At 38.9% G+C, this 13,954-nt stretch overlaps 1 protein-coding gene across 1 annotated transcript; it reads left to right on the top strand.

The window, feature by feature from the left end:
* The first annotated feature begins 239 nt into the window (after positions 1–239).
* Positions 240–2,375, top strand: SPRR1B (small proline rich protein 1B). The gene is made up of 2 exons (XM_032264926.1): positions 240–425; positions 1,827–2,375. Exon 2 carries the CDS (start codon positions 1,846–1,848, stop codon positions 2,089–2,091), a length of 246 nt encoding a protein of 81 aa, XP_032120817.1. The 5' UTR covers positions 240–425; positions 1,827–1,845; the 3' UTR covers positions 2,092–2,375.
* Positions 2,376–13,954: the final 11,579 nt, after the last annotated feature.

Raw genomic sequence — 13,954 nt, 5'->3', positions numbered from 1 at the left:
CTCTACATCCACTTCAAATATTAAACAGCCCCACAAGTGTCACCTGTGCCAAAGATTAGACCCTTCCAGAAGATATGACTGTTTCTGGTTCCAGCAGCCCCAGAATGTCTTCCTTCTCTCTCTTTCAGCCTACACCCTTCCTGTAAGCACTACACCTGGGAGCAAAGCGTACTCAGGGGGATAAAGCCCAGGTGACATCCTTGTCAGACAGCAAGTGCCACAAGTTTCATCACAAAAGTTGAGTCAACAGGTGGATGAGGGAAGAGGGGTGAATCATGTCTGACAAGTAAAGAATGAAGGCACAGCAGCCCAGACAGATCCTGTTTCCTTGAGGCAGGGCTTGCTCCCTGCATAAAAAGCCAGTTGGCTGGGAACACTATTCCAGCATTGAGGGGCCATACGGACTATTCCTCTTTGCACACCAGGTGAGTCTCTTTATTGGAACTCTTTACCATCCATTCTAGGTGTTTAATTTCTATTAGTGTCTCAGCATTCTTGATATCTTTTTTTCCCTCATTATTGAATTTGGCCATAGCCATGCAGACTGTTCAATTGAATTATAACCTCTAGGAATATCTTTGTTTTAAAAGTAATCATACTGTGGGCTTGATGAGACTACAGATATTGTCAGTTCTTCTTTATTCATTCTTTCTGTGTCAGCAAGCAGAGGATTGGTTTGTTCAAGGATTCATAGTACGTTTACAATAAAACAAGGACTAGAAGCCAGGTCCACAGCACTTTCCCTGACATTATAATTCCCTCTTATTTATAATTTTAGTACAGAGAATTTTATTCTTTAAACAGATACTTTAGTGAGAGCTTGCTATATTTGGCAATTTGGTTAAAAATAAAGAATTTAAGCAGCAGAAAATGTACCCTATGATGCTACAATTCATTCAGCAAATAAGAACTAAAATGCAATGTATGATAGTGACTTATCAAGGCCAGGTGATTAGGGCAAGTGCTGTAACAGTTTGGAAATACAGAGATTTCTGGAAGGTTTTCTCTAGAGAAGCCACTAAAAGTCCTGTATGAAATAATCCGTGGCGGTTGGTTAGTGCTCAAACAGGCAGGAACAAGGAAAACATTTAAGACTGAGGAGCGGGCCGGGCATGGTGGCTCACGCCTGTAATCCCAGCACTTTGGGAGGCTGAGGCGGGTGGATCACAAGGTCAAGAGATCGAGACCATCCTGGTCAACATGGTGAAACCCCGTCTCTACTAAAAATACAAAAAATCAGCTGGGCATGGTGGCACATGCCTGTAATCCCAGCTACTCAGGAGGCTGAGGCAGGAGAATTGCCTGAACCCAGGAGGCGGAGGCTGTGGTAAGCCGAGATCACGCCATTGCACTCCAGCCTGGGTAACAAGAGCGAAACTCCGTCTCAAATAAAATAAAATAAAATAAAAAGACAGAGGAGCACTTGAGCCAGGCCAGAGGTGGAATTGTGTGGGGCTCTAGAGAGGACAGAGTTATACAACAGATGATAAGCCATGCTATGTTTCAGAAATGAGTGAGTAGATTGAATTTATTGGTTTTTTTTTTCAAATAACCTCGCATTTCCAATGATCCAGTATTTCATGTTCCTGCTAGAAGCCTCTTGTTGTGCTGTGTAGGAGGAAAAAGAGCACCAGGAACAGCCCTGCTCCAGTGGAGGAAGAGCAAATCATCTTTAAGTTCCTCTTTTTCAGAGACTCGGAAATTAATCAAGTATTCTTTGTGGTCAAGAAGGGGAAGAACATTGGCTTTTTAAGGGACCTGAAGTGCTATTTACCATGGCTTCTTCCCTAGTTATTCTCCATTTAAATCATCTGTTCTTTTTCTAGGACCAGCCACTGTTGAAGCATGAGCTCCCAGCAGCAGAAGCAGCCCTGCGCCCCACCCCCTCAGCTCCAGCAGCAGCAGGTGAAACAGCCTTGCCAGCCTCCACCCCAGGAGCCATGTATCCCCAAAACCAAGGAGCCTTGCCACCCCAAAGTGCCTGAGCCCTGCCAGCCCAAGGTTCCAGAGCCCTGCCACCCCAAGCTGCCTGAGCCCTGCCCTTCAACAGTCACTCCAGCACCAGCTCAGCAGAAGACCACGCAGAAGTAATGTGGTCCACAGCCACGCCCTGGAGGAGCCGGCCACCAGATGCTGAATCCCCTATCCCATTCTGCTTATGAGTCCCATTTGCCTTGCAATTAGCATTCTGTCTCCCCGAAAAAAGAATGTGCTATGAGGCTTTCTTTCCAGCACGCTCTGAGTCTCTGAATGAAGCTGAAATCTTAGTACCAGAGCTAGTTTTCAGCTGCTCACAATTCATCTGAAGAGAGACTTAAGATGAAAGCAAACGATTCAGCTCCTTTATACCCCCATTAAATTCACTTTCAGTTCCACTCTTGACTGTGTGTCGTTGACTCTACAACTTCATTCCTTTCCCTCATGAAACAGGAGCTATACGCAGAGCTGGGTTGGTGAAGAAGGGCTTTGTCCAGAAGGCATCTGATGCTCACACTAGGAGGGTGGGGGAGCTGCCCCACCAAGCATTCCTGGGCTGCCTATGGGAGGCTGTGCAATGCCACCTAGAGGCTGTTGCTTTAAGCATGCAGGGCTGGAGCAGGGCTCTCTCTTGCAACTCGGTGAGTCACGCCAGAATTTACTTAGCACCTGTCTAAGCTGACCCTGACTCACTAATACTGAATGCCTTCTCTCTAAATCTGGCTTTTAGACTGCTAACTTATTCAGCCAATTTGTTTCTTTCATGTGATGTTGTTCCTACATACGCTAACCTGCTTCTTCTCACTCATTTCTCTCTGATACCTACAACCTAGATTTCCAAACACATCCAAAGACACACAGACTCCGTTCCTTATCTCAATTAGTCATTGCTAGTCTCTGAGTGCCAACTCTGGACCAGAAACAGAATAAGGGGGATTTGTGGTGCTTGTCAGGGGCATTTACAGTGTCCTCGAGGGATGTACTTCATTCCCTACCCCACCCCTCATTCAAACACACATACACACATATACAACCACACACAGGAGATCTGGAGTCCTCACAGAGTAACGCACAAAAGCTAATCCAGTTTAGAGACTGCTTCTTTCACATAGGTGGGAACCACGGAAGCTAGAACTGTAAAACCCACTCCCACTCATCTCCCTACAGTATCAACGTGTTTCAAGTCAGATTTTAAAAGACAGAATTATCGACAGTGTACTCATATATATGTGTATGTATATTTATATTGATAGAAAAAGTTACTTATGTTTGTAATTGGGAGACAAAGCAAGTTGTTCTGTAGCAGTATAAAAGAGATTTTTTTCTTAGGTTGGAAAATGAAATAATAAAAAAATTGCATGCCATTGGTATAACTCAAGAAATTGTGATACTTTTGATCACGGCATTTTTACTTGATTGCGTTATTTAAAATTACAAAGCCCATATGAAAAATGTTTATCCTAAAAGTTTTATTACCCTAAAGGTTTTTTTGTTTAATTAGTAGGTAAAATCTACCATCATATCCAAGTATAAGTGCTTCCTAGCACCAAACCAATTAGCCAAGCAGAAAAAAAAAGTTGTAATCATATGCTAGTATTAGTTAGCATAGGTTCGCTTCTATAACAAACACCCCCCTATATTGTTAGAACTCCATCAAGTAAAAGTTATTTTCCACTCATGTAAAAATCCAATATAGGTTAGTAAACTCTTTTTTCTGCATAGTCATGAAGAGACACAGTCTCACTATCTCTGAGTGCTGTGCCCTATAACCCAAGCACAAGAACAGGAAATAGACTGAATATAGAGAAGATTCCCCAGGGAACTTATCCACTTGGAAAGAGAAATGGCATGCCTAACCTCAGTTCTTATTGATTTGTGTAGAACTTGGTCACATAGCCCTATCTACCTCACAAAGTTAAGAAACGTAGTTTACTGATGTGCTCAGAAAGACACAGATTTGGGTGACCTCCTCAAGCTTCAGCCACAGAAAAACCTTGTTCTAAAATATCCATCTGTTCCTTTTGTCTCATAAGCAGAACACAATCCTCCAAGAAAAAAAAAAAACCTTTTGGTACCTGCAAGTTCAAAATCTGGGCTCTCTAGATGACGTGAACTTATCTCCATCATGTCTTCCTATGGCTCCTTTTGTTCAGAAAATTATGAAACAAACAAACGGGCCATTTTTCCTATGACTCAGCATCCAATGTCAATGCAGATACAGGAAAACTAAATCAAAACTACCCTGTGCAAAGGAAGATAATGGTGACACATGGCAGCCACTGGGCCTTAGTACTCTGAAATCCAACTGGGCAGGCATTGTGAAGCCACACTCTTCCCATTCCAATATACCAGAAGTGGTAGAAGTTCCTTTTAAGCTGTTGATTCTGTTCTCTGGAAGGAACTCCTTTTAACTCTGCTATTCACTTTTTTGCCATAGGGAGAATTATCCCTTTTTTATACTATTCTCTATAATCAAACCTGAAGTGTGCACTGTGGACTATGCCCTTCTTGGTTAGGTAACTTTGCAGTTCACTTTTCTTTTAAAAATTTTTTGTTATTTTTTTCTTTTCTATAGTTTCAACTTTTATTTTAGATTCAGGAGGTTTGTTTCTGTGTTCCCACCCAAATCTCATGTGGAACTGTAATCCTCAATGTTGGAGGAGGGGCCTGGTGGAGGTGATTGGATCATGGGGGCAGACTTCCCCCTTGCTGTTCTCATGATAGCGAGTGAGCTCTCACAAGATCTTGTTGTTTAAAAGTGTGTAGCACTTCCACCTTTACTCTTGTCCTGCTCTGTCACGTGAAGATGTGCCTGCTTCCTTTTTGCCTTCTGCCATAATTGTAAGTTTCCTGAGGCCTTCCCAGCCATGCTTCCAGTACAGCCTATGGAACTGAGTCAATGAAACCTCTTTTCTTTCTAAATTACCCAGTCTCAGATAGTTCTTTATAGCAATACAAGAATGGACTAATACAGGGGTATACACTTGTAGGTTTGTTACAAGGGTGTATTGTGTGATGCTGAGGCTTGACTATGAATAAGCCATCACCCAAATAGTGAGCATAGAACCCAACAGGTAGTTTTTCAGCCCTTAACCCCTTCCATTTCTTCCCTCCTCTATTAGTCCCCTGTGTCTATTGTTGCCATCTTTATGTCCATGAGTATCCAATGTTCAGCTCCCATTTGCAAGTGAGAACGTGTGATATGTAGCTTTCTGTTCTCACATTAATTTGCTTAGGATAGTGGCCTCCAACTCCATCCATGTTACTGCAAAGAACATGATTTCATTCTTTTTCATGGCTGTGTAACATTCCATGGTGTATATGTACCACATTTTCTTTATCCAATTCACTGTTGATGGGCACCTAGGTTGATTCCATGACTTTGCTATTGTGAATAGTACAGCAATAAACATACAAGTGGATGTGTCTTTTTGTTAGAATAATCTATTTTCTTTTGTATATATACCCTGTAATGAGATTGCTGGGTGAAATGGTAGCTCCATTTTAAGTTCTTCGAAAAATCTCCAAACTGCTTTCCACAATGGCTGAACTAATTTACATTCCCATCAATAGTGTATAAAAGTTCTCTCTTCTCCACAGTCTTGCCAGCAACTGTTGTTTTTTTCCTTTTTAAATAATAGCCATCCTAACTGGTGTGAGACAGTATCTCATTGTGATTCTGATTTACATTTCTGTGGTGATTAGTGATGTTGAACATTATTTCATGTTTTTTGGTCACTTCTGTATCTTCTTTTGAGAAGTGTCTGTTCATGTTTTTTGCCCACTTTTTAATGTGATTATTTGGTTTTTGCTTGTAGTGTTGTTTAAGATCCTTATGGATTCAGGATATTAGACGAAGAGGCTCTTTCATTTAGTTGGGTCCTACTTGTCAATTTTTAGTTTTGTTACAATTGTTAAGAAATTGGTCATAAACTCTTTCCCAAAACCAGTGTCTAGAATGGTGTTTCCTAGGTTTTTTCTAGGATTCTTATATTTTGAGGACTTACATTTAAATCTTTAATTCATCTTGAGTTAATTTTTCAGATGGTGAAAGATAGAGGTCCAGTTTCATTCTTCTGCACATGGCTAGCCAGTTAGCCCAGCACCATTCATTTAATAGAGAGTTCTTTCCCTATTGCTCATTTTTGTTGACGTTGTCAACAATTAGATGGCTGTAGGTGTGCAGCTTTATTTCTGGGTTCTCTATTCTGTTTCATTGGTCTCTGTGTCTGTTTTTGTACCAGTACCATCCTGTTTTGGTTACTATAGCTTTATAGAATAGCTTAAAAGCAAGTAATGTGATTCCTTGTTCTTTTTGTTTAGGATTGCTTTAGCTATTTGAACTCTTCTTTTGGTTTCATATGAATTTTAGAATAGGTTTTTCTAATTCTGTGAAAAATAGCATTCATAGTTTGAAAGGAATAATGTTGAATCTGTTGATTGCTTTGGGCAGTATGGCCATTTAACAATGTGCAAAATCAGTAACATTTGTATACATCAATGATGTTCAAACTGAGAGTCAAATCAAAAACAGAATCCTATTTACAATGGCCACACACAAAAAAAATAACTAGGAATACATAGAATCAAGGAGGTGAAAGGAAGAACAAGAACATAAAACATCTCTACAGGGAGAACTGTAAAACACTGCTGAAAGAAATCATAGATAACACAAACAAATAAAAAAGTTTCATGTTCATGGATTGGAAGAATGCAGTTCACTTTCTAACTAAGTGTCATTTAAAGATCTTGGAAAGCTGTTTTGCTTCATTTCATTTTATTTTAAGATCTTGCTTGTGGTGGACTTTGGAAACATGATTCCTCAAAAATTTAGTAGACTTCTAATCTGTTTGCTCCTAGCCAGTTCTATATGCTAGTAACTATACCTACATTTCTTTCACAGATGAAATTCTTGTGCTTATCTTATTTATTGCTTCCTTTTTCCATGTCTTTCTTCCTTTACTGTGGCTCCTTTGACACTATTTGGAAAAATAAACTTAGGTGGGATGACATCAAAACTTAATCTAATCTTAAGTGCAAACCTGAGTTTTGATGAACTTTTGTCCCTCAAAATCACTCTGGATTTTATCTCTTCAGATTTTTGGTTTCCCTCTATTCTCTCACATATATGTTTACAAAAGAGCCCATTTTCTTTGTTTTTAAAATACCTTTATTGACACAGAATTTACATACCATAAAATTCATCCTTTTGAAGTGTATATTCAGTAGTCCTTCATACATTCACAGTTCATGCAATTATCAACACTATCTATTTTCAGAACCCTTTAATCACTCCTCCAAATAACTCCATACTGATGAGTTGTTAATCCTCATTCCCCTGCCCCCAGACCCCTAGAAACCACTACTCTACATTCCGTTTCTAAAAATTTGCCTATTCATGACATTTCATATAAATAGCATTATACAATATGTGGTCCTTTGTATCTGACTTCTTTAATTTAGCATAATATTTTATTTTATTCATTTATTTATTTTTTATTTTTATTTTTATTTTACTTTAGGTGCATACTATATCTGGCATTTCTCCCCATGTTATCCCTCCCCACCCCCCTCTGTCCCTCCCCTAGCCCCCCTCCAACTGCCCTCAGTGTAATGCTCCTCTCCCTGAGTCCACATGTTCTCATTGTTCAACACCCATCTATGAGTGAGAACATGTGCTGTTTGGTTTTCTGTTCTTATGTTAGTTTGCTAAGAATGATGGTTACCAGATTCATCCAAGTCCCTGCAAAGGACACGAACTCATTGTTTTTAATGGCTGTGTAGTATTCCATGGTGTATATGTGCCACATTTCCTTTGTCCAGTCTATCATTGATGGGCATTTGGGTAGGTTCCAGGTCTTTGCTATTGTAAACAGTGCTGCAATGAACATACATGTGTATGTGTCTTTATAGTAGAATGATTTATAGTTCTTTTGGTATATACCCAGTAATGGGATTGCTGGGGCAAATGGAATTTCTATTTCTAGATCCTTGAGAAATCACCACACTGTCTTCTACAATGGTTGAACTAATTTACACTCCCACCAACTGTGTAAAAGTGTTCCTATTTCTCCAAATCCTCTCCAGCATCTGTTGTCTCCAGATTTTTTAATGATCACCATTCTAGCTGGCATGAGACGGTATCTCAATGTAGTTTTGATTTGCATTTCTCTAATGACCAGTGATGATGAGCATTTTTTCATGTTTGTTGGCCTCATATATGCCTTTTTTTGAAAAGTGTCTGTTCATATCTTTCACCGACTTTTGAATGGGGTTGTTTGTTTTTTTCTTGTTTATCTGTTTTAGTTCTTTGTATATTCTGGATATTAGCCCATTGTCAGATGTGTAGATTGCAAAAATTTTTTCCCATTCTGTTGGTTGCCGATTGGCTCTAATGACTGTTTCTTTTGCTGTACAGAAGCTCTGAATTTTAATTAGATCCCATTTGTCTATCTTGGCTTTTGTTGCTATTGATTTTGGTGTTTTAGTAATGAAGTCCTTGCCGATGCCTATGTCCTGGATGGTTTTGCATATGTTTTCTTCTAGTGTTTTTATGGTGTTAGGTTTTATGTTTAAATCTTTAATCCATTTGGAGTTAATTTTAGTGTAAGGTGACAGTTAGGGGTCCAGTTTCTGCTTTCTGCACATGGCTAGCCAGTTATTTCAACACCATTTATTAAACATGGAGTCCTTTTCCCATTGCTTGTTTTTGTCAGGTTTGTCAAAGATCAGATGGTTGTAGATGTATGATGTTACTCCTGAAGCCTCTGTTCTGTTCCATTGGTCTATGTCTCTGTTTTGGTACCAGCACCATGCTGTTTTGATTACTATGGCCTTGTAGTATGGTTTGAAGTCTGGCAGTGTGATGCCTCCAGCTTTGTTCTTTTTGCTTAGAATTGACTTGGCTATGTGGGCTGTCTTGTGATTCCATATGAAGTTTAAAGTGGTTTTCTCCAGTTCTGTGAAAAAGGTCATTGGTAGCTTGATGGGAATAGCATTGAATCTACAAATTACTTTGGGCAGTATGACCATTTTCACGAAATTGATTCTTCCTAACCATGAGCATGAAATGTTTTTCCATCTGTTTGTGCCCTCTCTTATTTCGTTGAGCAGTGGTTTGTAGTTCTCCTTGAAGTGGTCCTTTACGTTCATTGTTAGTTGTATTCCTAGGTATTTTATTCTCTTTGTAGCAATTGTGAATGGGAGTTTGATCTTGATTTGGATCTCTGTTAGTCTGTTATTGGTATATAGGAATGCCGGTGATTTCTGTACATTGATTTTGTATCCTGAGACTTTACTGAAGTTGCTTATCAGTTTGAGAAGATTTTGGGCTGAGAAAATGTGGTCTTCTAAATATACAATCATGTCATCTGCAAATAGAGACAGTTTGACTTCCTCCTTTCCTAACTGAATACCATTTATTTATTTTTCTTGCCTGATTGCTCTGGCTAGAACGTCCAATACTTTATTGAATAGGAGTGGTGAGAGAGGACATCCTTGTGTAGTGCCTGATTTCAAAGAGAATTCTTCCAGCTTTTGCCCATTCAATATTATATTGACTGTGGGTTTGTCATAATGGTTTTTATGAGTTTATGATACATTCCATCGATACCTAGTTTATTGAGGGTTTTTAGCATGAAGGGCTGTTGAATTTTGTGGAAGGTCTTCTCTGCCTCTATTGAGATAATCATGTGGTTTTTGTCTTTGGTTCCATTTATGTGATGGATTATGTTTATGGACTTGCATATGTTGAACCAGCCTTGCATCCCTGGGATGAAGCCTACTTGATCATGATGGATAAGCTTTTTGATGTGCTGTTGCAATCAGTTTGCCAGTATTTTATTAAAGATTTTTTGTCAATGTTCATCATGGATATTGGCCTGAAGTTTTCTTTTTTAGTTGAGTCTCTGCCAGGTTCTAGTATCAGGATGATGTTGGTCTCATAAAATGAGTTAGAGAGGATTCCCTCCTTTTGTATTGTTTGATACAGTTTCAGAAGGAATGGAACCAGCTCCTCTTTGTATGTCTGGTAGAATTCGGTTGTGAACCTGTCTGGACCCGGACTCTTTTTGGTTGGTAGGCTATTGATTGCTGCCTCTACTTCAGCCCTTGTTATTGGTCTATTCAGTGTTTCAACTTACTCCTGGTTTAGCCTTGGTAGAGTACAAGTGTCCAGGAATTTATCCATTTCTTCTTGGTTTACTGGTTTATGTGCATAGAGCTGTTTGTGGTAATCTCTGATAGTAGTTTACATTTCTGTGGGATCAGTGATGATGTCCCCTCTATCTTTTTTTATTGCATCTATTTGATTCTTCTCTCTCTTCTTTGTTATTAGTCTGGCTAGCAGTCTGTCTATTTTGTTGATCTTTTTAAAAAACAGCTCCTGGATTTATTGATTTTTTTGAAGGGTTCTTTGTGTCTCTATCTTCTTCAGTTCAGCTCTGATCTTAGATATTTCTTGTCTTCTGCTAGCTTTTGAGTTTTTTTGATCTTCCTCCTCTAGCTCTTTCAATTTTGATGATAGGTGTCAATTTTAGATCTTTCTTTGTTTCTCATGTGGGCATTTATTGCTATAAATTTCCCTCTCGACACTGCTTTAAAGGTGTCCCAGAGATTCTGGTAAGTTGTGTCTTCATTCTGATTGGTTTCCAAGAACATCTTTATTTCTGCCTTCATTTCATTGGTTTTTTTTTTTTTATTGCATTTTAGCTTTTGAGGTACATGTGAAGAACATACAAGGTTGTTGCATAGGTACACACATGGCAGTGTGATTTGCTGCCTTCATCCCCATCACCTATATCTGGCATTTCTCCCCATGCTATGTCTCCCCAACTCCCCACACCCCGCTGTCCCTCCCCTATTTCCCCCCTACAGACCCCAGTGTGTGATGCTCCCCTCCCTGTGTCCCTGTGAGCTCATTGTTGAACACCCACCTATGAGTGAGAACATGTGGTGTTGATTTTCTGTTCTTGTGTCAGTTTGCTGAGAATGATGGTTTCCAGGTTCATCCATGTCCCTAAAAAGGACACGAACTCATCATTTTTGATGGCCGCATAATATCCCATGGTGTGTATGTGCCACATTTCCCCTGTCCAGTCTATCATCGATGGGCATTTGGGTTGGTTCCAGGTCTTTGCTATTGTAAGCAGTGCTGCAGTGAACATTCATGTGCATGTGTCCTTATAGTAGAACAATTTATAATCCTTTGGATATATACCCAGTAATGAGATTGCTGGGTCAAATGGAATTTCTATTTCTAAGTCCTTGAGGAATCGCCACACTGTCTTCCACAATGGTTGAACTAATTTACACTCCCACCAACAGTGTAAAAGTGTTCCTATTTCTCCACATCCTCTCCAGCATCTGTTGTCTCCAGATTTTTTAATGATTGCCATTTTAATGACGGCATGAGATGGTATCTCAATGTAGTTTTGATTTGCCTTTCTCTAATGACCAGTGATGATGAGCGTTTTTTCATGTCTGTTGGCCTCATATATGTTTTCTTTTGTAAAATGTCTGTTCATATCCTTCGCCCACTTTTGAATGGGCTTGTTTGTTTTTTTCTTATAAATCTATTTTAGTTCTTTGTAAAATCTGGATATCAGCTCTTTGTCAGATGGGTAGATTGCAAAAATTTTTTCCCATTCTGTTAGTTGCTGATTCACTCTAATGACTGTTTCTTTTGCTGTGCAGAAGCTGTGGAGTTTGATTAGGTCCCATTTGTCTATTTTGGCTTTTGTTGCCAATGCTTTTGGTGTTTTGGTCATGAAGTCCTTGCCTATGCCTATGTCCTGAATGGTTTTGCCTAGATTTTCTTCTAGGGTTTTTATGGTGTTAGGTCTTATGTTTAAGTCTTTAATCCATCTGGAGTTAATTTTAGTGTAAGGTGAGAGGAAGGGGTCCAGTTTCTGCTTTCTGCACATGGCTAGCCAGTTTTCCCAACACCATTTAATAAACAGGGAATCCTTTCCCCATTGCTTATTTTTGTCAGGTTTGTCAAAGATCAGATGGTTGTAGATGTGTAGTGTTACCTCTGAGGCCTCTATTCTGTTCCATTGGTTTTTATCTCTGTTTTGGTACCAGTACCATGCTGTTTTGATTCCTGTAGACTTGTAGTATAGTTTGAAGTCCGGTAGTGTGATGCCTCCAACTTTGTTCTTTTTGCTTAGAATTGACTTGGCTATGCGGGCTCTCTTTTGGTTCCATATGAAGATTAAGGTGTTTTTTTCCAGTTCTGTATAGAAAGCCATTGGTAGCTTGATGGGGATAGCATTGCATCTGTAAATTACTTTGGGCAGTATGGCCATTTTCACAATATTGATTCTCATTTACTCTTTTCGCATACTGGGGAGTCTCTCTTCTTCCCAGCCTATCATAGGCAAGCAGGCTGCCTAATTTCTTTCTTCTTCCTTTCTTTGTTTTAGTATTTCTTATCACTTTCCTGCTGAATTCCAGTGTCTGCTCTGGATCATCTATTTGAAGCATCATTATCTACTCTCTATTATTCTTAGTAATGGAAGTGAATATAATATGCCTTAAGTTAGCCACCTTGAAGCCTCCCTCTTTTAGCACTTTGACTGTAACATCTTGGTCTCTCCCGACCTGCATGGTTTTTGGTGAAAAATCTGCTAATAGTCAAATTATGGGGATTTCCTTATATGTGACTTGAAGCTTTTCTCTTGCTGCTTTTAGGATTCTCTCTTTGTCTTTGACTTTTGCAGTTTGGTTATTATATGATTTGGAGAGGACCACTCTGGTTTGAATCAGTTGGGGAATCTTGAAATTCCTGGGTCTGATGTTCATATTTGTCTCAAGACTTGGAAAGTTTTCAGCTATTGTTTTGCTAAATAGGCTTTTTGTGCCATTCGCTATCTCTTCTTCCCCTGGAATTTTAATAATGTGAATATTTGTTCACTTAATGGTGTCCCGTAAGTCCCATAGACTTTCTTCACTCTTTTTTAATTTTTTTCCTTTAACTGGAAAAAAATTAAAATGATGATTTCAAAAAACTTACCTTCAAGTTCTGAAATTCCTTCGTCTGCTTGATTTAGTCTGTTTAATGCCCTACATTTCTGTGCTCCACATGGGTTTCACCACTTCTGTGCTTTATCCCAGTGCTCTCCTTTAGACACTGTAATCAAAATGTAGTTGGTTACTTGTTTTCGTTTGTTTTTGTGGGGGTGGTGGGAGAACTGGGCATCTCTAGTCATCCATCTTGCTGATATCATTGTTCTCTTGTTAATTTTATTTCTAAATGTTTTATTGTTTTTGGTTCTACTGTAAAAACCGTAAATGTAAAGCCCAAAACTATGGGGGGAAAAAAACCCTAGAAGGAAATCTAGGCAATACCATTCAGGACATAGGCTTCAGCAAAGATTTCATGACAAAAACATCAAAAGCAATTGCAACAAAAGAAAAAATGGACAAATTAGATCTAATTAAACTAAGGAGCTTCTGCACAGCAAAAGAAACTCGTTAGAGTGAACAGACAACCTAAAGAATGAGAGAGAATTTTTGCTGTCTATCTATCTGACAAAGATCTAATATCCAGAATCTGTAAGAAACTTAAAGAAATTTACAAGAAAAAACAAACAACTCCATTAAAAGTGGGCAAAGGACATCAACAGACAGTTGCCAAAAGAAGACATTTATGCAGCCAACAAACATAAAAAAAAGCTCAACATCGCTGATCATCAGAGAAATCCAAATCAAAACTACAATGAGCAAAGGAGAAAATGGGCAGTTGTTTCGTGTGCATTGAGTTTTACTTTTGCAAGATAAAAATGTTCTAGAGATACATCACATAATAATATCAATGTACTTAACATGTCTAAGATAAAAAAATTGTTTTATTTGTGCATAGAAATACAATTGATTTTTTGCATATTGATCTTGTATCCTGTAATCTTGCTGAATTTGTCTGTAAGTCCTAAGTGTGTGTGTGTGTGTGTGTGTGTGTGTGTGTGTGTGTGTGTGT

Source organism: Sapajus apella, unplaced genomic scaffold (genome assembly GCF_009761245.1).
Source record: "Sapajus apella isolate SASKATOON/1434 unplaced genomic scaffold, GSC_monkey_1.0 scaffold148, whole genome shotgun sequence".
Taxonomy (NCBI): domain Eukaryota; kingdom Metazoa; phylum Chordata; class Mammalia; order Primates; family Cebidae; genus Sapajus; species Sapajus apella.
Note: the sequence above shows the minus strand (reverse complement) of the source record. Positions and strands in the feature narration are given on the sequence as shown.